Here is a 23273-nt window from a genome sequence, read left to right on the forward strand (position 1 = left end):
GAGCTAGAGAGTAAGACAGAGGGAGAGAGCTTTAGCCTGGCTTTTCTCTGCTGTGCCTTTCAGCTCCTCTCTCACTGTAGAAAGAGGCGTGTCCATGGACCAGTATAAAGTCCAAGGAGAGCCACTCGTGTTGAGCCATTCTCAGGAGCGAGTCCTTTACACTGCACACCAGCAAGAGGAGGAAATTGCAGCTGTTACTTAAAACGCTGCCTTCTGATGACCTGCTTTGCGTTTGGACACTTGTAGACCAGATTTTTTGGGGTTTCATGAGACGGCGGGCGAGCCTCTGGACTCAAACTCGAAGAGAGAGCAAGACTCACCTGAACACAGTGGTGGATATCCTTCCTGCAACTGTTCATTCCAACACAACAAAAAGTAGTTCTTATCACCACTACATTCGCCAGCCGAGCAGATCACGAGCAGGCTCCAATTTCTGCGCTGTGAAATTGAATCAGAGGAACCGAGAGGCAATACAGCAGAGGCATTGTATCCCCGCAATTGAAACACTAACCAGCTGACAATATCAAAGACCATCCTGGACAAAGCGCTCCTCTCAGACCTCCCTTGTTTGCTCTAAAATCTGCTGTTGAAGTAGAAAGTCATCAAAAGCTGCACAACACTCAGAGGAGAGGGAAGCAAAGGGGAGCATACACGAGGGCAAAGGATTGCGTGCAGGTGCCGGGGCTGCCATGGTGCGTGGAGGTGGCGTGGCAGTAGCTCCGTCCTGCTGGAGCCTTTGGGCATTTGGCGCCCTGTCACTGGTGGCACTGTGCTTGTCGGACCAGGCCATCCGCTGCCCGGTGTGCTCTGAGGAGAGGTTGGCCAGCTGCCGTCTGCCGGAGGGCTGCGAGGAGACGGTGAGGGAGCCGGGCTGCGGCTGCTGCCCCACCTGTGCCCTGGCAAAAGGGGCTCACTGTGGCGTCTACTCGCCCCGCTGTGGCACGGGCCTCCGCTGCTACCCGCCGCGTGGCGTGGAGAGGCCACTGCACTCGCTGATGCACGGCCAGGGGGTGTGCACTGATGAGAGAGAGGTGGAGGAGAACTCAGGTGAGAGAGAAGGGGTCAGAGTCTGTGTGTGAACTGATGGCAAATACACTTCTTTACACTGGGCACTTCTTCCTTTCAGTAACTGTCAGCTACAATTAGGCTCACAGCGCCAAAACCTTTACAACACATTTGATATCTGCAAATGTCTTTGTCAAGATGCTCTCATAGTAGAACATGTAAAGCTGACCCGGTTTGTCCAATCCTGGACTGGCGTCTCTGCATCCCCCTCGCTCTGTGGACCCATGGCCGAGCAGACCAGAATATTTTCTGTCTCCACTCGCTGGGCCTTACCTGAGCCGGGCAGGGTCAGAGTTGGGGGGTGTGACAATGTGCTGCTTGTTTACCCTAATCTCGGCTAAGCCCTGAACCAGAGCGTGCACACACACCAGCTCCTCACGCATGGCCTGATGGGAGAGCGCACACAGTCCCTCTGCTGTCTTGCGGCGGCTCGCTGTGAAAGGGGCCCTGCTGTAAGACGCAGAGCAGGCTTCAGAGAGGAGAGCGCTGTGGTGATAGCTGAAGTGGGCGTGTGTGCATGTGAGTGTGTGTGAGGGGTTTCTGCTGCGTATGTCTGCCGCATGTGTCTGTACTCAGCAAGTTAGCCGCCTGTCTCAGTGCAGGAAACATGCATTTGGTTAATGCAGATGGTGACACTAAAAATTCCCTTTCCCAGCAACTCTTGGGTGTGCAATTACCATGCCTACGTTAAACTGAGATCCTGCAGGTAGTTGAGCAGTGCAGGGAGTGAAATAAAATGCATTGTGGTGGTACTGGGAATGTGAGAGTGTGCGTGTGTGTGTGTGGTGGGGGGGAAGTGAATATGTGTGTGTGTTTGTAATGGGAGGAGGTAATAAAAGCTGCTGTATGAAATGACTGTAATGGAGTGTGGCCAGTCTGGGGCTATTAGAGCTCTCTGCAATCAGTAATTCACTTGGTGCTCTTTCATGGACGCCCCCATTCCTCCTCCTCCTGCTGTTGCTGCAGATATCCAACTCCTCTTCTACTGTCGATCACACTCTTTTGGGACGGCTCCTTATTCTCCTCTTTGTTGCTGCATTCCTTTTGCAAAGAACAAAGTCTGTTTCCACTTTCACACAGTGGGATGTCTAATACTGGATGTCTTATCTGCAGATCCAGTTCCACTTGACGTTAACTTCTTTATACTGATGAAACAGCCTTCTTCTGCTCCCCACAAAGGGAGTGGTGTTGATTTCCATTATGCCATATGAGACAATTGTTATAATGTGTCGCAGACAAGGTGGTTCTTTCATTTGTTCCAGATTATCAGCTAACTGGCCTGGCGTTGCTTCCACTGAGCCTAGGCTCCCAGACAGTTACTGGTAATGGTAGTAGACTATCTGCTAGCGCCAGAACACCAAAGATTTGGATGAACTTAACCAATATAAAACTCCCAGGACTCTCATCTTTGCTGCAGCATCTGTTTCCCCTGGCCCTGGGTGCAACCCCCCACCCCCCTCAACAACAAGCCTTCGAGCGCATCGCCCACCGCGTCCAGCTCCTTCATGAGGATGAGCTCATCGGCACTCTTGCTGCCAGAGCTGAAATGAGAGCCTTCTGCTCTCTGTGCAGGGCCAGCATAGGTTAGGCCGGCACATAGCATGACTAAATGGAATCAGAAAGAAGAGGAAAGCTGTTCAGAGCATGATAAAAACGGAGGGCTGTCTCAGCTTGGCCCGGCTCCGGCCGTCCACACCAGTTTATGTTGCAGAATGTACTCCCTGAACATTATTCCTGCTCTTTGATGCTGCGTGTGTCCGATCTACTGGCCCGGAACTGGGTTATAGTGCACTCGGGAGTCTCAGGTCCTTTCTCCGGGGCGGGGCGGCAGTAGATGGAAGATTTTTTGGAAAGTTTTTAAGTTTTGCTTTTGGTGTTCTGTAATCTGAGTGCGGAGTTCTGTTTGCCTCCACACTCCTTCTCACCCCTGGAGTCTGTCATAACAAAGCGGGGAAGCTCTGCCCAATAAATCTCACTGTAAATCAATTCTTCTGGGCAGCAGCTCAGATCCGCCGTATAAGAATGTTCAATGTAAACTATGGCAGCAGAGAGACAATCAGAGAGGCATGGGGGAGAGGCGAAGAGCAACTCCAGTCACAAGCAGGAGATTTCCTTTGTGGCGCATTCACCGTACTTATGCATTATTAAACAAGGGGGTGCATCTCCTGAATACATGTCTGACACTGCCCCACTCCTAGCAACAGTGAACATGCTAGATAAAAATAGAAGAGGGTTTTTAAAAACCAAGAGAATTCATAATGAAAAGGACCCAGGGAGAGAGGCAGATCTCGACAGCCCGTTGAAGGGAATTTAGGGTGTTGAGGCTAATGGTTACAGCTCAGCATTTAGATACTGCAACATAACACTTTTATCACAAAGATGTACACTGCCTCATGATTGTAACTTTAATCTATGCACTGCCAATGACAGAAGAAGCTAAGTAAAGATAATTCAGGAAATCAGGCTGGCAAGAGTAATGAGCTATCAGACAATTTTCTTTGGTCCAAAACTGAGTATTTCTCTCAAAAAATGTATCAACCTTAAGGCTATTCTTGAACCAAATTTCCATAGCAACAACAAGCACTACCCTGCATCTTATGTCAAGGTCTAAGACAGCTTTAGTGCATCCTAATATCCCATTCTTAGAAACCCTCTCTATCTTAATACTTAGAATAAATCATCATGCGTGTGTTGGCATATGCTCCCGCATTCCTGCCGAGCCTGCCCCGGAGTCGTATTCAAATGCTTCCCTCGGACAGTGAAACGGATATTATTTACAAACTGATACAGATGTCAGATATAAAAAGTCTCACACCAACAGGCACCGAAGGAGTTGCATGAATGAAGCTGTCGATGGAGCCCGGCTCTGTCCAACTACGCCCAATTTACTGTGACGCACGCAGGTCTTTATGAAAGCAGCATGCTAACCTAGATTTTCCTTTCTCCCACAAGCGAGGACTCCTCAGCACATTTTGGGAGCTGCGAGGAGACGTGGATGTATTTTTGGGGGTGCTACATGAGGATTTTCCCAAAGCCTCTTTAAGCAGATGTCCCTTAATGTTGTGTATTTGCTTTCTTTGGGTTGTGTAGCACATTTGTACAGCTGGAGCTCTCGTGCAGGAGTAAATGTGATTAGCCCCCTTCCAGTGTTGGAGCTGAGAGACACATAAACAATCCAACATTGTGCTGGCCATGAAAAAGGCCTCATCTGAGGAGGACAGCGAATCCTCAAGAGCTGAGATTTGATCCTATTAATTTAGCAATGAAAACACCACAGCGATCTGCAAGTCAAATCTGGATAAATTGTTGTTTTTAATAATAAATGTACTCTCTGAGCTCTGGTTATTCATGCCTTTTATAAAGATTAAATATTGTATTAGCTACTAATATCCAAGATAGTACAGCTCCTCACTGGCCCGTAGAAATACCGTAGCATATATTTCATCTCCTTGCACTGATTCTGTACATATATTAAAAAAAGAATCCACTCAAAATTAAGTTAATGATGTAACTCAAAATAGTTTGACCTAATTCACTTCAGCTCCAAGTTTCTCTCTATTCATAGATCTATTCATCGCATGCAGTTGTAGTAGTTTGAGCATATCAACAGGTGATGTATAGCTGAGATCGTCCCACTCACAGATCTGCAAGCAAATAAATCTACAAAACAAGCGGTGATGGAGTCTGGCTAACGGAGTTCTGTCCCCGAGGTTAAAGATGATATATAACAGCTCAGTTCAGGTTATATTGTGGGATAAGTGGCACAAATTCTGATGTCTTTCAACATTTGTTCTATCTAGATGAAAAACAGGATCGCTTCCTTAAAACAGATGAAACTATGAATCTCAGGAGAGGCAGCGAATGTGGGAAAAACCTCATGCTGCGCTAAAGTTCCCAAAACACATTTTATCTTCATCATGCAGTACAATGTTTTGATCCAAAAGATTTTTTCAGGATAAAGAATAATGTTTATTCTGATGGAGATCCATCTGGAAGAGTCTCTGTTATATCCTTTATTCATATTCTTTCTCTCTGATCCACACCTGCGTGTGTGTATGTGTGTGTGTGTGTGTGTGTGTGTGTTATATATCTGGCTTATTGCGGACAATAACAGTTTCAAGCCTTAGACTGAAATACTGCACACTTCTTCAAAGTAAAGGCAAACAAATTGTTTTCTTAAATGAAAATGAATAAACTGTGAGACAGCTGCCTTGGCTAAGAGTGATGGTAGTTTTATTTTTGGCATCCGTTTCTGTGAACTCTACAGCGCCAATAATAAGCTGAATATTCTCCTCAATAGAATCAATAATATCACTGAAATGAAAAAAGGATTTGTACAGTTTGGGACTGAGAGTAGGCACGTGGATGTTTAATCATTTTCATATTTGCACTCCCTAATTATTTTCTGGGTAAATCATGACTAAATCAAACGGGACATTAAACTGCTGCTACTCTGCTCTCTTTGGAATCAAACTCACAAACACGTCGTATTTCTTGATGTCTGTTTTGACTTCAGTTGGATGGGACGTGGCCAAAGCAGCATCAGGCAGAGCAGCAGCAGGTTTCCTTTTCACAAAGGCAACCTTTGTGATTCAGCATTAATTTAACTTTCTATCTTTCCTTTGACAAATGACACTACAAAGAGTCCTAAAATTTCCATTGGCCTTCTCACAGCACATGCTGGTAGTGTTCTTACGATTGCACTCGACATAAACTCTGATGATTAACTGATTCAAAGAAATCTTCTGCCTGGAAATGAGGATCCAGTGTTGACTGAAGAGAACAGTTTCTTGGTAGTAAGCCTAGTTGACTTTTGAGCTTGCTGCCAAACTGTTAAAAAAACAAGTGCATTTTGGAGGAATACTCTCTCCACAGAGTACTCATTTTTCAAGAGATTAGTTGCTGTCAATACAGTATAATATATCCTATCTAGCGTCATGGAGAACCACAACACTACACACAGTGGTTTTCTGTGTCTTGTAAAATTGTGAATTTGAAATTCACATTTTAAGCCACTTGAGGCGAGTTTAATGGACTGACAATAAGTTAAAATCAAGCTAATCCCATTGTTTGTAAAACATAAATGAATAACATGGCAGGACAGGAATGACCTGAAGGGAAATGATGCCTGCACACTGAGCAGTGGCTCTTCACTGCACTGAACAATGAGGATGAATTAAATGCAGAACAACACAAATAACATATATATATATATATATATATGAAATAAATACAATTTACTGTAAAAAGCTGCCGTACCATTGCTCTGCTGTCATTTCTCTCTCCTTTGTATTTTGTATTTCTGATCTTTGGAGTAATTTAACACAAAGCTTAGAAGCAGCGCTTTACTGCCCCTTGTGGTTAAAAGTTTTCAGTGTGTTTGGTCGCAAATATATTATGGTACACCTGTAACTACATGAGCTGCACCTGTAACCACACCCAACAATGATGCCACTGAGTGCGAGGACTGCACGATACAGAATAAGTAAATAAATAAAATTGAGATTCTTTTAACAGATAAAACGACTGCGACATGAGTCCCGACTTTAGTTACGAAAAAACTGAAAAACTGAAAAAAAATATGAAAATAATGATGAAGTGATTTTTGGAATATGATTTGCAGGCCGGAGCATCTCTGTGGCACCACAGTGCTTCATTTATGGTTGTGTGATGTTGGACATTTTACCTGTAGCAAAAAAATTGCAGCTCCCTCAATTTGGATTTTGCAATTGACCTAGGTGCAAATTTTGATAATATCTAGATTTGTGCAGCCCTACTGTGGATTGACACGCCCGAAAGTACATACACTGCAGCAAAATAATATGTTTAAACCACTAGAAGCCAGCTATCCTTTACATTTTTAAAGAACTTTAACCAAAATATTTACTGGGTTGTAGGGAAGGTAATATATCAATATTATATGGATATCATGATATGTCGACTAATGGTGGCAGCCCTAGTAAATACTGTGTGAAAGCACCAGTAGTCAATCCTACAATAACGCCCCAATACATATGTTGAAGTATTTGCAGAGTTTTCTCAGTATCACTCAGCCCCACTGAGTAGGAACATTTTACAGCTGAAAAATCTGCACTCTGACACGTCCTCAAATTTCTTGGTACTTATCAGCCATATCATACACCAATACAGATATGAGCTAATATTTGCTGGTACATCAGCCGGCTTTCTGCTCTGTAAGGAAGTTACTCAGCAGCTCCTCTCAGTGCTTCCTAACTTGAATGTAAAGGCTTACTTATCTACCTCCCTTCATGACTGCTGCAGCTATCCTCACTGATGAATCTGTTTTGAACAGAACACAAATACAGTTGTTCCTTTTGAAAGGGTGCATCTAAGGTTTTTGTACAAATGCCTCACATAGTGGACTCTCTTTTGGCTTAGATCCAAGATCTAAGCTCGTGGAAGAATAAACTATAGGAAAGTACTCTGCCAATCTCGCTGAGCGTAACTAAATATTTATTCAAGGGGGATATTTGTCTTTGGGGTTTACAAGTTCAGCCTCAAAGCCACAAACAGTGGAATTTGAAATCTGACGAGCCCTTCGCTTCCTAAAGTCACTGTTCTGCAAAGAGAGGACAAATATTTAAACAGAAGACGTAGTATGGACCTCTCATAACGTACATTAGATGATGTAACTGCAATGAACTTGTGAATGTGTGTTTGTTTAAAGGATTGTTCCTGCCAGACTGCTCTTTTTATCCCGTTATGAATGATGCTCACACGTCAGCTGGACAGTGCGACGAATACATTTGCAAGTGCGGCAGCTGATATGAGACAACAAATACTTGATTGAGCAAGCAATGCTGTTTGTTGTATAATAGATTTGGAATTTGTCAGCTATGTGCTAACATAATGGAGCTTTGTGTTCACCGTACTGTATCGATCAGTGCTGTATCACTGTGATTAACAGCACTGGCTAATGACCTCATACTAGGGTATTCAAATAAGAAAAAGATTTTATGAATGAATCTGATCATGCATTTAATCTGCTAATTATCAGACAAGTAGTGGTCTTTATTTCTATAACAGGTCTTGGCTTAATTTGAGCTTATTACAACATATAAAAAGACAGGTGAAGGCTGCTCCTGATTCTGAGTATAACTACAGTATGTTTACTCAAGATCTTTCTTTATCTTTGCTGTGCACCTGTGACTGGCAATGCACTGCAGAGTATCAGCTCTAGGGCTGATAATGCACTGCAGGAATTATATTTCCAAAGCCAAGAGCTGCTGATCCAAATCAAATGAAACCACACAGAGAAGTGGCAACTTCCTCCATAGAAAACAGCAGTGGTAGCAAACAGGACATGCCACCCCTGACCCACTTCTAAATCACTTTGGCTCGCCCTGTGAAAAAAAAAAAAGCGTGGAATCGGAAAAGTGTGAACTAGCGAAAGAAGAGAAAGAACAACTTGGAACAAAGGAAACAGCTGAAACCCTGTTGGCTCTTGTGGAAAAAAGTGCTGATGAGCGGGCCTTAACAGCAACAAGACTAAAAATACAAACAGCCAAGAGACACTTCCCCCCCAGACGGGCCGAGCCAAGCAACATGACTGTCTATGAAGTTTAGAGAAACATGGCCGGCTTCAAACTCCTGTCAATGAGCTGCAAAAAAAAATCTAGTCATCACTGGAAAATGGCTCAGGATCAGTATCCTCAATGCAGCAGGGCCAGGACTTGCTCAAGAACAAGTCCTGCAAAGAAAAGCTTTTACTGGTTTGGATTGTGTGTATGTATGCTTTCATGCATTGTAGAATAGACCTGAGAAAAGGCTGCACATTGCACAAGATCAAGGGGTTACTGAGCCACCTTCATTGTCTCCTTGCCAACAGCAATTAACTGAATGCCTGGCAGTGACCTTAGATATTAACCAGAGCTCAGATCTGGTTCAATGATCAGAGCGAGAACAGCTTCAAAACGGTAAAACCGCAGTTTGAAGTACTTTGATTCCAGTGCCAATCTGTAAAATGCCATGGGTTATGAGCAGAAAGCAAAAGACTCTGCCAAGTCTTGCAAGCCACAGGTGAAAAAGCAGCATGCATGTACACACAGAAAGTCACACACAACCCTTATCCCTTATCTTGCCCATCTTGTGCCCCCCAGCCACCAACCAGTGCGCGCGCGCACACACACACACACACACACACACACACAAGCACACAGTTGTGCCCACTTGTGACAGTGCAAATACCTTCTAACAACCTCCATCTGGCCCAGAGAGAGGTTGTTGTGGAGGGGTGGAGAATGAACAGGGAGGGGGGCATTTCCTGAGGAAGCAGCTGGCTGCCTGCAGGGCCACAGAACTACAGAATTATAGGGATGCAAAGGTGAATGTGGCACAGACCACAATGTACAGAGGGTGGCAGAACAGGGGTGGTATCATTTAAAAAGCCTCAGAGCTCGTGGCATGGCCGTGGTGCAGCAGTTGAAAAGCACCAGGGCGAGAGCTGAGGTACAGATTACCCCCCAGAGCGGGAACACGGCTCTGTGTCCTTGAGGTTAACCTGGCCTCATTTTTAGCCTACATCTCACCATGTTCAGCTGTATGGGATGTTATGCAGAAGGACAAGGAGGAAAGGCAGTATAGCTCCTGCTCTATATCTGACACCAGATAGTCATTAAAATAATGGACGTTACTCTAAACTATGTTCATATCATGAAAACGTGGTATTATGATGCACTAACGATCATGTCTTATAGAAGCCATACAAATGTTTTTCACAAACTGTTATTCAAATACTTCTGACATTGCAATGTCCACCTTGTTTTTCAAATGTATTTTATTGGCGCTTTGAGCACCACAAGCCGAATGCCATTAAGTTCAATTATATTGGAGAGAAGGCAGACATCTCTACAGCTGATATCTCCAACACTCTGCAACTCACTCCAAAACAATCTTGACTGATAAACAGCACAGGTAAGAGTTTTTTTTGTTTTTGGAGTGAACAGTCCCTTTAAGAAACTGTCTCTTATTCTTTGTTCCTTAGCAATGGAGAGGCAGGATGAGATCATCCCTGAGCACCCAAACAACAGCAATATCCGGTGCAGTCCACAGGACAAGCGCTGCATACAGAAGACCCTGGCCCGACACCCTCCAAAATCCACAAATCAGAGGAGCAACACTGCCAGAGAGGAGACCAAGGCGGCGCTGGTGAGAGAAACAATCCTCTGACATCTTATCAGTTTCACAGAGAACTCTGCAGCACATGCCTCAAAACCCCAGCAGGTGTTTCACATTAAGGCTTTATAGTTCCAAAGCCACAAGCGTAACAGTGAGGTTATAAATGTACAAATTAGTTATTTACAGACCGTAACCTTTAATTGCGGTCTTGCGAAATAAAGTACAGGTGTACACTGACATTAACGTGCAATTTGCTTTTTTAACATTGGCAAGAGCAGGATAATAACATCCCCATTAATCAGTAACAGGTTGGTTTTGACCACATTTTAGTACATTCATTTAACACAGGAATGTGTGACATGAATGCACAGCAATGCCACAGCCTCCCACCTATAGATTTTTTATGCTTTTAAAGACTTTCTGGGAATGCAGTTGGACTGGCTGTGCAGACTGATTAAAAAATCTGCCAGAATGATGCATTCACATGCAGTCATTAGTTGACTTGTGGTTTCAATGCAACCGACCCTTAGCACTATTTGCAATTACATCTGCATGCACAAACAATAAAAGCAACCCAACTGCCAGGAAAAGAAAACAAACCCCGCATTTGTTACATTTGCATGTTGTTATGTAGCAGATATGTTGAAACTTTCTGTTTCAACAATGCAGTGGTTAATGTGTGGTTGGGTGTAGGCACAGAAATCACTTGGTCATGGCCAGGAATACATCATGTTTGGGCTTAAAGACGCGGTTTTGGTGGTACAATCCACGCTGGAAACACAGCAATCTCTTGATAAAAAACAACCGCTTTTGGTGGCACTATCCTCACTGACAGGTCACTGCAAAATGCCCACGTTTGGTGCATGAAAACATGTACGCAACACAGCGATGACTTGCTAAAACAATGCAAGTTTTGTTGTTTGTTGGTCTCGAGCAGTGGTCTGCAGCTTGGTTAACATCTCGCCTAGGTGACACACAATCCACCATCCCCTCCACTTCCTGATGACTGTCAGCTCATATACTATGTCACTTTATAAACACTGATGTGACACATGTAAAACAGCGCAAATGTAACACATTTGTGGTTTGCAGAAAAGTACAATGACAACATTTCCTTCTAGCAACTGGGCGGATGTTAGGGTGTTGACATTTCTTTGTGTCAAATTAAAACCTGTGTGATGTTCACTTTAGCTGTCACCCCACACCAACACTTTGACTTCAATAAATAAATTCCAATGGCAAAAGTTCAGATTCCTGAAACACTGACGGTGAGAAAATAAAGTTGGGAATCCAAAAACAATACCTATTCGCCTGGTGGCGAATCTTAGATTTTACTTAAACTTTCTCTCTCTTCTGAAAAGCTACGTCGAGATGGACATATCTATATACATCTATGTCTGCAGCTCTGCTGATGTGTATAAACACCAAGTCAAAAACGATTTCTCCTACAGGCTCCATGTCGTGCTGAGCTACAGAGAGCGTTGGACAGATTAGCATCAAATACACGCACACACGATGATCTCTTCACGATTCCCATACCCAACTGTGACAAGAACGGAGATTTCCACGCCAAACAGGTCTGTGATGTCAAGCACACACTCGTTATGAGCTTCATTGATTTACTGAGCTATTTGGCCATGTGTACTGGTGAACTGTGAATCTGTATTATCATGCCAATAGAAATAAAAATGCCTATCTTTAAACTGTTTCCTTCAAACTACATCAGCAATCTGTGGGCCAAAACACAAAACATGCCTGCAGCCGATGAAATGTGGTCTTACTAGTTCAAGATCAACACAAAAGTGTCTCCAAGCAGACTGTCATGGCGATGCCAAGACTTTATTTTTCTAGGCTCACATGAAAACTGATTTCTCTTTCAGGAATCAAGGGTTGAACCGCGTGTGTAACGTGGTTTCCCCTAAACCAATAACCACTTTATTGCTGTGATGGATGCAATTAGCTTTTGGATGCAGTTGCTTTTTGTTACTCTGCCTTTGCAAGATTGGGCAACTATGCAGATAAGACTGAGAGAATCAGAGAACATAAATACACAGATAAGACTGCTCTGACTCGTACTTGCAATCAAAGCCGCAGCAGATGCAGAGTCAGTGATAAAAGGAAAAGCTCTGCTAAGGCACCAGTCATCAAAAGTCTGAGTTATGTTGATTGTGTAACATAGTTAAAGTATCTCTGCCTGCTCACATTCACAGGCATCTGTTTACTGTTTAACTAAAACTGCAACGTGATAAAACCCTACTGGGCAGTAAAGCACATGTCGTAAGGGACAACTGGCAATCATTTTATGGCAGGGTTGCTCTGAGATTGTTAACTGGTCTTGGAGGCTTTGTGAGACTCTAAATCAATACAGAAACATACAAAATCACCCAATAAGTTTTGTATTACAGGAATTGTTAATAGTTCACAGAATCTAACGGGCTGTAACTCAAATCATTTATTTACTGGAAATTCCTCTCACGGTTTGTTAGAGGCGACTTTAACTGCCAGCTGGATGTAGCTTGCCTTAATACATGATTCTGTTTTGGGGTATATATTATACAGTATATATATATTTTTTTACAATTCACCAGCTTTGTTTGACCATTTATGAAGAACAAAGCCAAGTGCTGCAAAACAATGAAAACATCTTTAAAAGCTTAAAAGTCAGGTCTGACATCATCTTGGAGGGTTATGGCCCTGCTGACGGAGCACTGACAGCTCTTTCAAGACAAAAAACTAGCCTGTAACCTCTTATCTAGTGCTTAGTTTCATATAAACCTGCGTTCATTGATTCTTCAGGGCAACACAACAAGCTGTAAACACAACACAAACACAACGGCAAATTAACACCTCAACCAAGCCAGTTACAAGCAGTTACCTGTCCAGCAAGGATGAAGCAACATCAGCCAGGGTTTGACACTGACCATAGCCTGATGGCCCGTGGCCACAAGAAGTCACAGTATGGCCAACAAATATCACCTGTCGGTGGCACCCCGTGGCCATTAAGGTCTCTCTTAAGAATGAGACCAGAGGTGTGTTTCAAATCACATACTTCCATTAGTATACTTCTGTGTAGTATATACTGTGCGCACTATGTACTCATTGGCGTAGTGCACAAATTTCAACAGGTTAGTGTTGTCTCAAACCAAACACGGTCATTGTGCACTCAGCGGAAACGACGACCGCAAATTAGCTAGTTAGCAAACTAGCATTAGCATTCGCATTATCGTTCGCGGTACCAAATCATGACAGACTGCTAAATTAACCCAATAAACAACAGTATAGTGGTGCTTAGTGCAAACACACATGTATTTGTACAATGCAGCGACATTCACGGTCGCACAGTCCTTGGCCGCTACTTCCAGTTTGAAAAGTGGCCCCTCCCCTTCCGCTATGTAGCCAAATGGCGAGTGTCCATAGTTCCACACTCAACTTCTTGACCATTTTGAGTGCACCATCCGGGTACTCATAGTACACTGCATTTCTCCATATTTCTCAGTGTGAATGCACTTTTGCACTCAAAATAGTAAGTGTAAGTGCAGAAGTACGTGAATTGAGACACTAAATAAAGGCTAAATAAGAAAACAAAAATCCCCATCCTGCAAACCTTTGCCAACGCAACTTCAGTCACATACTAGGAAAACAGTACTTGTCACCGGCTAGCTACCAATATGTCAGGGCAGCTGAAGTGTGGATTTACCAAGCCTACACACACTGCTAATGTGATCCTTATGAAAAATAGACAACCAAACACTAAAAGACTGTGAGATAATATATGTATAGTAGGTGGTGTTAAGGTGTTTTAAATTGTCTTTCCCATATTGTTTTCATGTAAGTTTACATTCGGGCCACCCAAGATGTACTTTAGCCACCAAATTAAGGGGCTTGGTGGACTGGGGGTCCAATGCTTCACAAGATTAGCATCTATCCCTGATCAGCATTTATTGAGAGTTGTGTTTGTATCCACCTGGCAAGTTTAAGTCCAGTATTCACTGTCTATTAGCTCAGTTTTGATCCCCACCAACTTCTGATGGAAGTATCTGTCTTTTCAGCTGCTTCATGCTGCACTTTGTTCTCAAATGGTACTGGAATCTGTTGAAAACTGCAGCTGAAAAGAATGTTGAAAGTGGACCGAAGCAGTAAAGTTGCGGGCAGTGAAACAAAATTATCAATTTAAGGAAATGCTACAAAGCTCAGTGAAGTTTAAAGTCGAGAAAGAGGGAAAACTACCTTTTTAACCCCTTTAGATCACACCCTGGACATTTTGTGCACCAGTTTAACAATATATTTCTTCATATTCATATATCAAGATCCAGTTATATAATACGAAACAAAATATGATGCATGCTTGAACACTAATACCAACCAATTTCAACCAATAATATCATGATATCCACCCATCAATCAATCTGTAACTTTCAGCCACGAAGAGCTTGGAAAAAGTTTGCTAGCTAGCAACAGCATGTGTCAAAGTATCGTGGTTACAAATCCACTGGCTAGAATTTTTTCACTTTGAGTAAAGTGGTATCTGTGACAGCTCCAGATTATGCACAAGGCATTTTACAGTGGACTGCTTCAGCAATTAACGTTACATGGAGTATACAATGGGCTTTGGCTGGCTGTTTTGACATGGACACTTTTCAACAATCAAATCAAATTCCTCCCAAAATTATATCCCATCTGCCTATCCTGGTAAACTTGGAAATACATCGCTATATTAAAGCTCAAAATGCCATTTCACCTGGACTTTAAGAGGAACTTTTCAAATTACACATAATAATTTAATCTGCTGTTAATATAAAAAATATCAGCTCTCTTTTTTGTACCTGTAGTCAAAGATGCTGTTTTATGTTACTACAATATTCTGTGTATCTTTTCTGCCCACAGTGTCATCCTGCACGTGACGGCCAGCGGGGAAAGTGCTGGTGCGTGGATCAGAAGACTGGCCTGAGGCTCCCGGGTCCGCTGGAGCTGCGAGGGGATCTGGACTGCCACCAGTTAATGACTGCTACCCTGAGGGATTGAGGAGTGGAGTGGCAGTAGGGGGTGCAGGACCAGCTGAAGTCTACTGGTGCTTATTAGTAGAACTACACGAGGAAAAGGACTTTGCTCTAAAGCCTCACTTCACCTGAGGCCAATGGTACTTGAGCCTGCGCAACAAAAAAGGAAACCATTGAATTGAGTTCTTTTGCTATTTTGTTTCTGTGTGTGAGAGTATGTGATCTCTGAGTCTTTTGAGCACTTGTTGTGTATTGTTTCTACGATGTGAACTTAAGACCGTTAGTCTTTAGACACATGCGCTTTAAAGTTACAGGTGGCAGAAAAAAACCTTCCAATAACAGTCATAGTTGTGATCTTTGTTAGAGCGCGAAATGTGTCATTTTCTCAAGTCTAACTTAAGTAGAGTATTCATGAAAAGTAAGAAAATGCATTGACCCCACCAGATAATCAGACCTGAGATACAACAGGAGTTGTTTATAATATTCTCTCTGGAGCACTAGATCAGTTGGAATCGCTGCATCAGGACAATCCAGACAGATGATCAATTAAAGGATCACGTACTAGTTTTTTCACACAATTTGTGTAATTGGTTGTAAAGTGTGGCTCTTATTTGACTGTCCCATATGTCGTAAACCCCACCCATCTGGTAAGTAGGTTAAAACAAACACGAGTCTAGTTCAGCGACGACACAAGAGCAGCAATAAAAGATGGGATGAGAACAACAAATACATAAAAAAAAAAGAAACGGGAAACAAAGGAGTGCAACAATCCCACGCCTTGAGTTACCAAATGATAAGCCATAGCTTTTCACAACATCAAGACCAAAGTGAAAAGTGAGATTAGTTTGAACAACTGTATCTCTGAAAGGCCAGAGTAGATTTGCTTCATCACCCCGTGGTTAACTCTGCTTCCTCTCTTTGCCGACGAGCTCTCTCTAGCATCGTGGTCCAGAGGGACTGGCAGCGTAGCAGGGCTAGAAACTCTGTACACTGCTGATAGGATAATCTTATTTCTCCAGCTGGTGCTAAGATGCCAGTGTGACTTTCATGTTTGTATGAATATGCTTCAACATACAGGATTTCTCTCCAAACAGACTGCTTGGCAGAACTTTGGTGGTGCTATATACTGATTGTGCCAAAATTCAAGACAAAAAAAAAATGGCTTCTGCACTTTTTGGGCATTGTTTAGGATTGGAAGAGAAGACTGGGATTTTCAGGAAGTGGAGCAATTAGCATCAGCAAGTGTGAGGATCACCTAAATGTGTGACCATCTGCACTAGCTACCGGCAATGGCTGCTTTCCATGTGTGTATTCAATGTTATTGTTAAAACATAAAAGGAACATCCCACATTGGTGCTGCACTATCACTGCAGCTAACTGGCTGAAATGTTTTATTGGCCAGCGTTGAACACTGCAGGCGTGATGTGTCTTAAATATACAAGCAGAGTGTAATAAGCTCCTGGCAGCATAGCAACACCTAGTTAACATGAAGCTATGAATGGAGGGGTGTAGCAGTAAAGATAGCTTAATGATTATGTGGAAACCAGAGTTTCCTCTGTCAACCTGACAGCGATAGTTCTCAGTTTTCATATCGTCTGTGGGGCATCACACTACTAATTAAAGGAGTGTATTACCAGTGCAAAAGACATAGCTACTCATCTGATATTTTAGATACTGTAGGCAAGACTGGTAATATTCTTATAGCAATTTGATTGTACTGGTGGTGTGTATTATGAGTTCAGGTGAGAGCAGCAGGTTTAAGCTAATGCTGGTGTTTGTCACCAGCAGATATGGACAGCCTGCTCAATCTGTCCCATGGGAGACTATGGTTATTATGAACTCAAGCACAAATTCATGTTGTGTAGATGGACAATGATTATTAGTGACACAGAACGACATAAATTTTAGCCTAACAAATCATCTGTGTGTAGATTACGGTGCAGTAACGTCAGATATGTTAAAAATAAAGTAGATTAGAATGAGACAGATATTCACAGCTACTGTCACACAATTAATTTTTAGTTCTTTGTTGGTTTTTGTCTCCACATTCAATTTTACCTCAATGTCAGGTAAGCTTTAAATAGGACTATTTGAGCACAACACACCCGAGATGTGGACTTGAGTCACATGACTTGGACTCAAGTCACAAATTTTAAAGACTTTGGACTCAACTTGACAAAATCAAAAAAGATCTGCAGTTCGACTTGGACTTTTACACCAGTGACTCCTGACTTCACTTGGACTAGAGCCATCTTACTTGAAAATACTTGATAACTACCCCCAAGCCTAAAGATAAAAATATGTTTTGTGTTTACACAATTCATTCCCAACAAGCTGACACTTAATTCCCTAGATGTGCTTTGTTTAAACCAATCAAACAGCATCAAATCAAATTGCAGGACAGAAGCAGGAAGAACTTCCAAGAAACTTGTTTTAATAAATAAACGTAAAATGTAATAGCTTTCAAAATGTAACATGACTTGTTTAGGACTAAATACTCAAAGTTTAGGACTTGGCACCTGACTTGGGGCTTCAGCTCAAAGACTTGAGACTTAATTGTGACTTACAAAACAATGACTTGGTCCCACCTCTGCAGCACACTAAAGGGAGGTTCATTCAGCTCCACACAAAAAATAAAAAGTGCCATGACACCCATTATTATCATTATTATTATTATTATTATTATTACTATTATTATGCATTTTTTGCACATTTTTCCACATTGAATTTGGTCTATTTTGTTCCCTAAAAAGCAGTAGTACACATATATAAATTGTGGGTCACAGAAAAATAAAAACCTCTAATTTTGTTGCCTCTCTCATTTGATTATTGTGCAAGGTAAAGGTAGTAAACCATGACCTTTAGGTGTAAAAAGTAGTTGCTCTCCCACAATAATCTCAATGCAGCTAACTGTGGACAGTTGATGTGGGCCAGCCGATTCCCAGAATTAATCTGACAAATGTTTTCCCTTATTTCTCTAATGTATCATCAGACGGCACTTAGGGGTGTGAGGGTAAAATACTTCATTATTTGTGCACAGAAAAACTTGGAGGGTGTGTTTAAGTGCACTTTGTCTTCTGCCATTTTGCAACAAAACTCCCTTAAGAAATTGAAATAAAAATCTTTGAAAGAATAATCAGTTTTCTGTAGATGCACACCCTATATGATTCATCATAACAACCTATTCAATCAAAAAATTATCTGAGGTAACTTCTAGTTTTGTCTCTGTGTTGGCCTAGATATTCTGTCGTATCAGTCAGAAATCCCAGTCACTGACAGGACTACATACTATGAGGAGTTTAATCACTGAAACCAGTTGTAAATTTGCTGGAGACAGTGTATTGCCACTCCACTTTTACTGGTCACTAAAGAAGAAATGTTTCCAAAGGTAGATCACCAGAACACAGACGTGGTATGGGTGGAGAGTCATAGCTACAGCTTAAATATGTCAGAAACCAAATATCCTAAAACTCATTCCAAAGACTACAGGCAAAGTATCTGGAGACACCAATACTCGTACAGTGAACTGCATGCACACAAAAAAAGTTCCAGCAAATCCTATTTTATCATTCATCAACTAATGAAGTGTAACTAAACACATTCAGACACATTTGTTTTTGTTTATTGTAATCTGTGAGAGAGATGGCAAAGGGTAATGGCTTTGACTTTGTAAAAGGCCTTCTAACTACATAAACGGTGTATTTAAGCTATAGTATGTTGCTTGATCTCTAACTTTGCTGTACTGAACTGTTATTGCATTTCTCGAGAATAGACTGTTCCTGTTTGCCTTTGATATTATCTATTAATGTGTAGAAGATATAAAGTAACGTTTGCATGCATACAATTGGACTGGGGTTGGAATGAGCGGAGGTTTGTGTATCTTGTCCAGAAGAGGACCGTTATACTAAAACACTGAAGTGATCAAAGAACTGAAATATAGAGTTTCAACCAATCAAAATGATCAGTCACATTGTAAATGTTTACCTGATGACAATGTACACATTGTAATACATCAATTAAAACACTTTAGAAACAATAATGTTTCTGTTATCATTAGTAGCAGCTGTAATATTAGTATTAGTGGTGGTATTGTGAGATTTTTTTATGCCATATAGGAGTATGGAAATGTCATGCTGCAACTATGTTTTAAAATAAAGTTGTGCTGACATAAATAATGATTGGAAAACTTATTCCAATGCTTGTATCACATAGACAAAATATCAAACATACAGATAAATTAAGAACAAACTAGTACATTAAGATGAACTAGTCACTGGTAAATGCAAAGATTTTGTTGTTGCTGCCTTTTTTCAAAGGTTTCAGTTAATGTTCAAAGATTTTTATGCACTTAACAGATATATTAATGTCAAATTTTGGTGAGAAAAAAATCCAGTGAGCACTTCTTCTTTACCAAGATAATCCATCCACCTGACAGGTGTTGCAAATCAAGATGCAGATTAAACAGCGTCATTACTACTCAGATGTGCCTTGGAATAATCACAATTAAAGGCCACTCTAAAATTTGATCACACAACACAATGTGTCAGATTCCCCAAGTTTTGAGGGGGCGTGCCATTGGCATGCTGACTGCAGGAATGTCCACCAGAGCTGTTGCCCATTAACTGAGTGTTAATTTTTTACTACCATATGCCATCAACAACGTACTCTCTGTGACTTTGGCAGTACATCCAAAAGGCCTCACAACCGCACAAGTTGGTTACAATGACAAACTGGTGTCAGGTCAAGACCCTGTTGACGTGGACGAGCATGCAGATGAGCTTCCCTGAAACAGTTTCTGACACTTTGTGCAGAAATTCTTCAGTTGTGCAAACCAACTGTTGCATCAGCTGTTCCGAGTGTCTGGTCTCAGACAATCTTGCAGGTGAAGATGCCGGAAGTGGAGGACCTCAGCTGGTGTAACTACATGTGGTCTGTGGTTGTGAGGCCATGGATTGCCCAACTGACTGACACAACGTTGGAGATGGCTTACAGTATTGAAATGTACATTCAGTTCCCAGATGGTGGCCAGGTGGGTCAACGACCCACATTGTGACCTTTACGACTCTGAAACTAAGAGCTCACGTGACCCCTATGACTCTGCAAGGGTTCCCACCCACACAGGTTTTATAGCTTGCAACTTCATACCAATCATTTAGAGTTGAAGAAGCTTCTTGGATGAGAGGCGAATCAGCATCTTGATTTGTCACACCTGTCAGGTGGATGGATTGTCTTGGAAAAGGATAAGTGCTCACTAACACAGATTTGGATGCCTATGTTAACCACTCAAGTTGCAGTTCACATCGATGTCCGTCCAGACTTTTCTAATATATGTAGTGAAGACTTTGTGGGAATTTAATAAAAGATATTAAGTGTTGGGGCGTTGGTGGCTTGGTGGTGGAGCGGGTGCCCCGTGTGCAGGGCTGTTGCTGCAGCGGCCCGGGTTCGACTCCAGCCTGTGGTCCTTTACTGCGTGTCCTTCCCTCTCTCTCTCCCCCTTCACGCTTAAGCTGTCCTATCAATTAAAGGCTAAAATGCCCAAAAAATATCTTTAAAAAAAAAAAAGATATTAAGTGTATATTTTTGCCAAACGTGGATGTTTCACACACATCTTCAACCCTGCAGCACGATCTATCTATCAACACAGTTTCAAGGTGAACACCCAGTTCTGTCACCAATTCAGTATCCATCCAAATGTCTCCCCTCCTGTTCCTGAGTTATGGACAAAAAATGTTTTTGTGGAACGCTATGATGTCACAGTAAAGTTAACCTTTTGTCACTCCATCATTTTCTCCTATCATACATCACCTGAAATTTTGTTCTAATTTATTAGAATGTGAATTCTTGAGATATGGCCATTTTGTGAGGTCAAAATGACCTTTCACCACCAAATTCAAACCAATTCATCCTTGAGTAAGTGGATGTTTGTGCCAAAGTTAAAGAAATTCCCTCAAGGCTTTTCTGAGATATTGCTTTCAAGATAATGGGACATACAGTATGGACGGATGTGAAGTCGTACAGAATGACAGACAACCTGAAAATTTAACGCCTACTGGCCACAGCTGTTGCCAGCACGGAGGTATAAAAATGCATTTACCACATCTCACAAGATTTCATTTAAGTATTTATTATAACATATAATAGAATGTTATATTAATATAATATGATGTTTAAGGGCTTTTTGGGTGTTTGAATCTTATTTATTTGAACTTAAATATAACATATTTGTGATTTGTTTGCGTTGTTTTTAGTTATAACTGGCACTAATGTAACTGCCATCAAAGCTTAATGTTTAAAACTTATTTTATATTTGTTGTTTGTGTTGTTTTTTTTTTCACAACTGCAAAATTTTCAATTTGATCACAAAATATCTTGGTTAAGTGAAAATATGTTTGAGTCATGTTATGTTAAAAACAATATATGAGGACATATTGTTATCAGATTTTATATTTATATTGTTGACATCTGCTTCAAATGTCCAGTAGCAGTGATAGTTTTATCAGAGGAAGTGATGACATGTGACATTTTCCTAATGATGTGATTTGCTGGGTAAGTACAGCATTGTCCACCTTTGAGCTCCAAATCAGCAAAGCAGCCATAGATACTGTGATACAATCAAACAGGAAACAAACCTTTGGACAAAAGATTGTTGGTGCATGACAGCTTATTGAGCTGTGTGAGAATTCTACACAGCTTGTCAGTCTACCTGCTTCAGTTATCGAATGGTGAAAAGGTCAATATGTTGCCTCCAGGCCAGAGACAGAAAACAAAACATTTACAGCTTTGTTGATCAATGTCTGGCCAGCAGGCCAATGGCAGCCCTAAGAAACATTTTGTGCGGCTATGAACATGATATGGAATGCGTGCATTAGCTTTTAATTATTTGCAGTCAATTTCAATGCTTTACTTTCCATAATCCACATTTAATACACCACAATGTAACTGCATCCAACTGTGCCCCCCTAGCAAGTGTCTGTCAAGTTAGGGGTGACAACTTGTAGAGAGCAACTAGCGACACCTCACCTCACTAGTGTTGCAGGGGTTACATTCTGTTATCTATTCTAGTGCTGTTAGCTAAAGTTAGCGATTTTAGTGGACAACCTGCAACTGCATTTTTCCTTCAGTCATATGTTGGCTCCCGAAACTTGCAGTCAGTCATAAAAATGTTGAACGCCCCTGATTTACAGTGAACTTAACAGAATTTATGAAACCAAACAAGTCAGCAGGACGATGCACCATATGTTTCCCTGAGCATATGTTGAATGCTGGTTTGACAGACAGGTTACATCATAATGTTATGATACATCATAATAATCTGACTGCGGCAGCTTCTAAAAATACCTCTACCATCCACCACCAGAGTAAACTTTCAAGTCTGCTTAGTTCCACTGCCTGAGTCTATTTTGAGGAGCTCTACAGGCTTAGGAACTGCTGCATTACAAGAACAGCTTTATGGGTTTTCCTCTGATTGATTCAAAATGTCACAGGCCCCGTTCTGCCTCTGGGCATCCACAATCCCACAGCTGTGCCTGGGAGGCCCTGCGTGAGTGTCCGCTAAAGCTGCACAGTAGCTTACAGGAGGCATGTGACCTTCGTCCTACCTCCAGACGCACTCCAGCACAGGTGTCCCGACGCTAAGCGAGGTCCTGCCCACGCCTGGTGTGGAATCTGCTCCCCGTCCCATCCATACAGCTTTCTGGCCATTGCCTGGTGAGTTTAAAAAAAAAAGAAAAAAAAAAAGAACATGAAGCACCACACCTGCAGATGAGATCACAGCAGTGTCTGCATGCATATTATACAGGATGCAGGTCAAGCAGAAATAAAATAAGCTCTCAAGTGTGCAGTGTAAACAGACAGAAATGGGGTCACAATGAACACAATCAATTAACAAATCCAAAACAAGTACTATTCAGGTTGAATGGGCAGAGATATAGGCTAAATCCTGCAGGCTTTGGATTGTTATCTTTAGGGAACACACTATTACAACTACTGACCTGGGCGGCTCTCGAACAATGTGAACAAGAATTCTAAGTATTTCAGTTCTAACAAAGAGGGAGCAGTGAATAGGGCAACCTT

General features: G+C 41.9%; 2 protein-coding genes across 5 annotated transcripts in view; one reads left to right on the top strand and one right to left on the bottom strand.

Moving 5' to 3' along the window:
- LOC125886296 (zinc finger protein Aiolos-like) overlaps positions 1-23273 on the bottom strand; it is a 66511-nt gene that overhangs the window by 13939 nt on the left and 29299 nt on the right. For 3 of the 4 annotated variants that reach the window (XM_049572379.1, XM_049572380.1, XM_049572381.1), the window contains one exon: positions 22799-22904. In XM_049572379.1, the coding sequence (XP_049428336.1) occupies positions 22799-22901 (103 nt within the window). In that variant the 5' untranslated portion in view covers positions 22902-22904. Of the gene's footprint in view, positions 1-22798; positions 22905-23273 lie in introns of those variants that run through there. The other variant, XM_049572382.1, reaches the window with a different exon arrangement.
- Positions 2-19239, top strand: LOC125886299 (insulin-like growth factor-binding protein 4). The gene is made up of 4 exons (XM_049572391.1): positions 2-1047; positions 10070-10233; positions 11655-11780; positions 15088-19239. Exons 1-4 carry the CDS (start codon positions 690-692, stop codon positions 15223-15225), a joined length of 786 nt encoding a protein of 261 aa, XP_049428348.1. The 5' UTR covers positions 2-689; the 3' UTR covers positions 15226-19239.

Source organism: Epinephelus fuscoguttatus, linkage group LG3 (genome assembly GCF_011397635.1).
Source record: "Epinephelus fuscoguttatus linkage group LG3, E.fuscoguttatus.final_Chr_v1".
Taxonomy (NCBI): Eukaryota; Metazoa; Chordata; class Actinopteri; order Perciformes; family Serranidae; genus Epinephelus; species Epinephelus fuscoguttatus.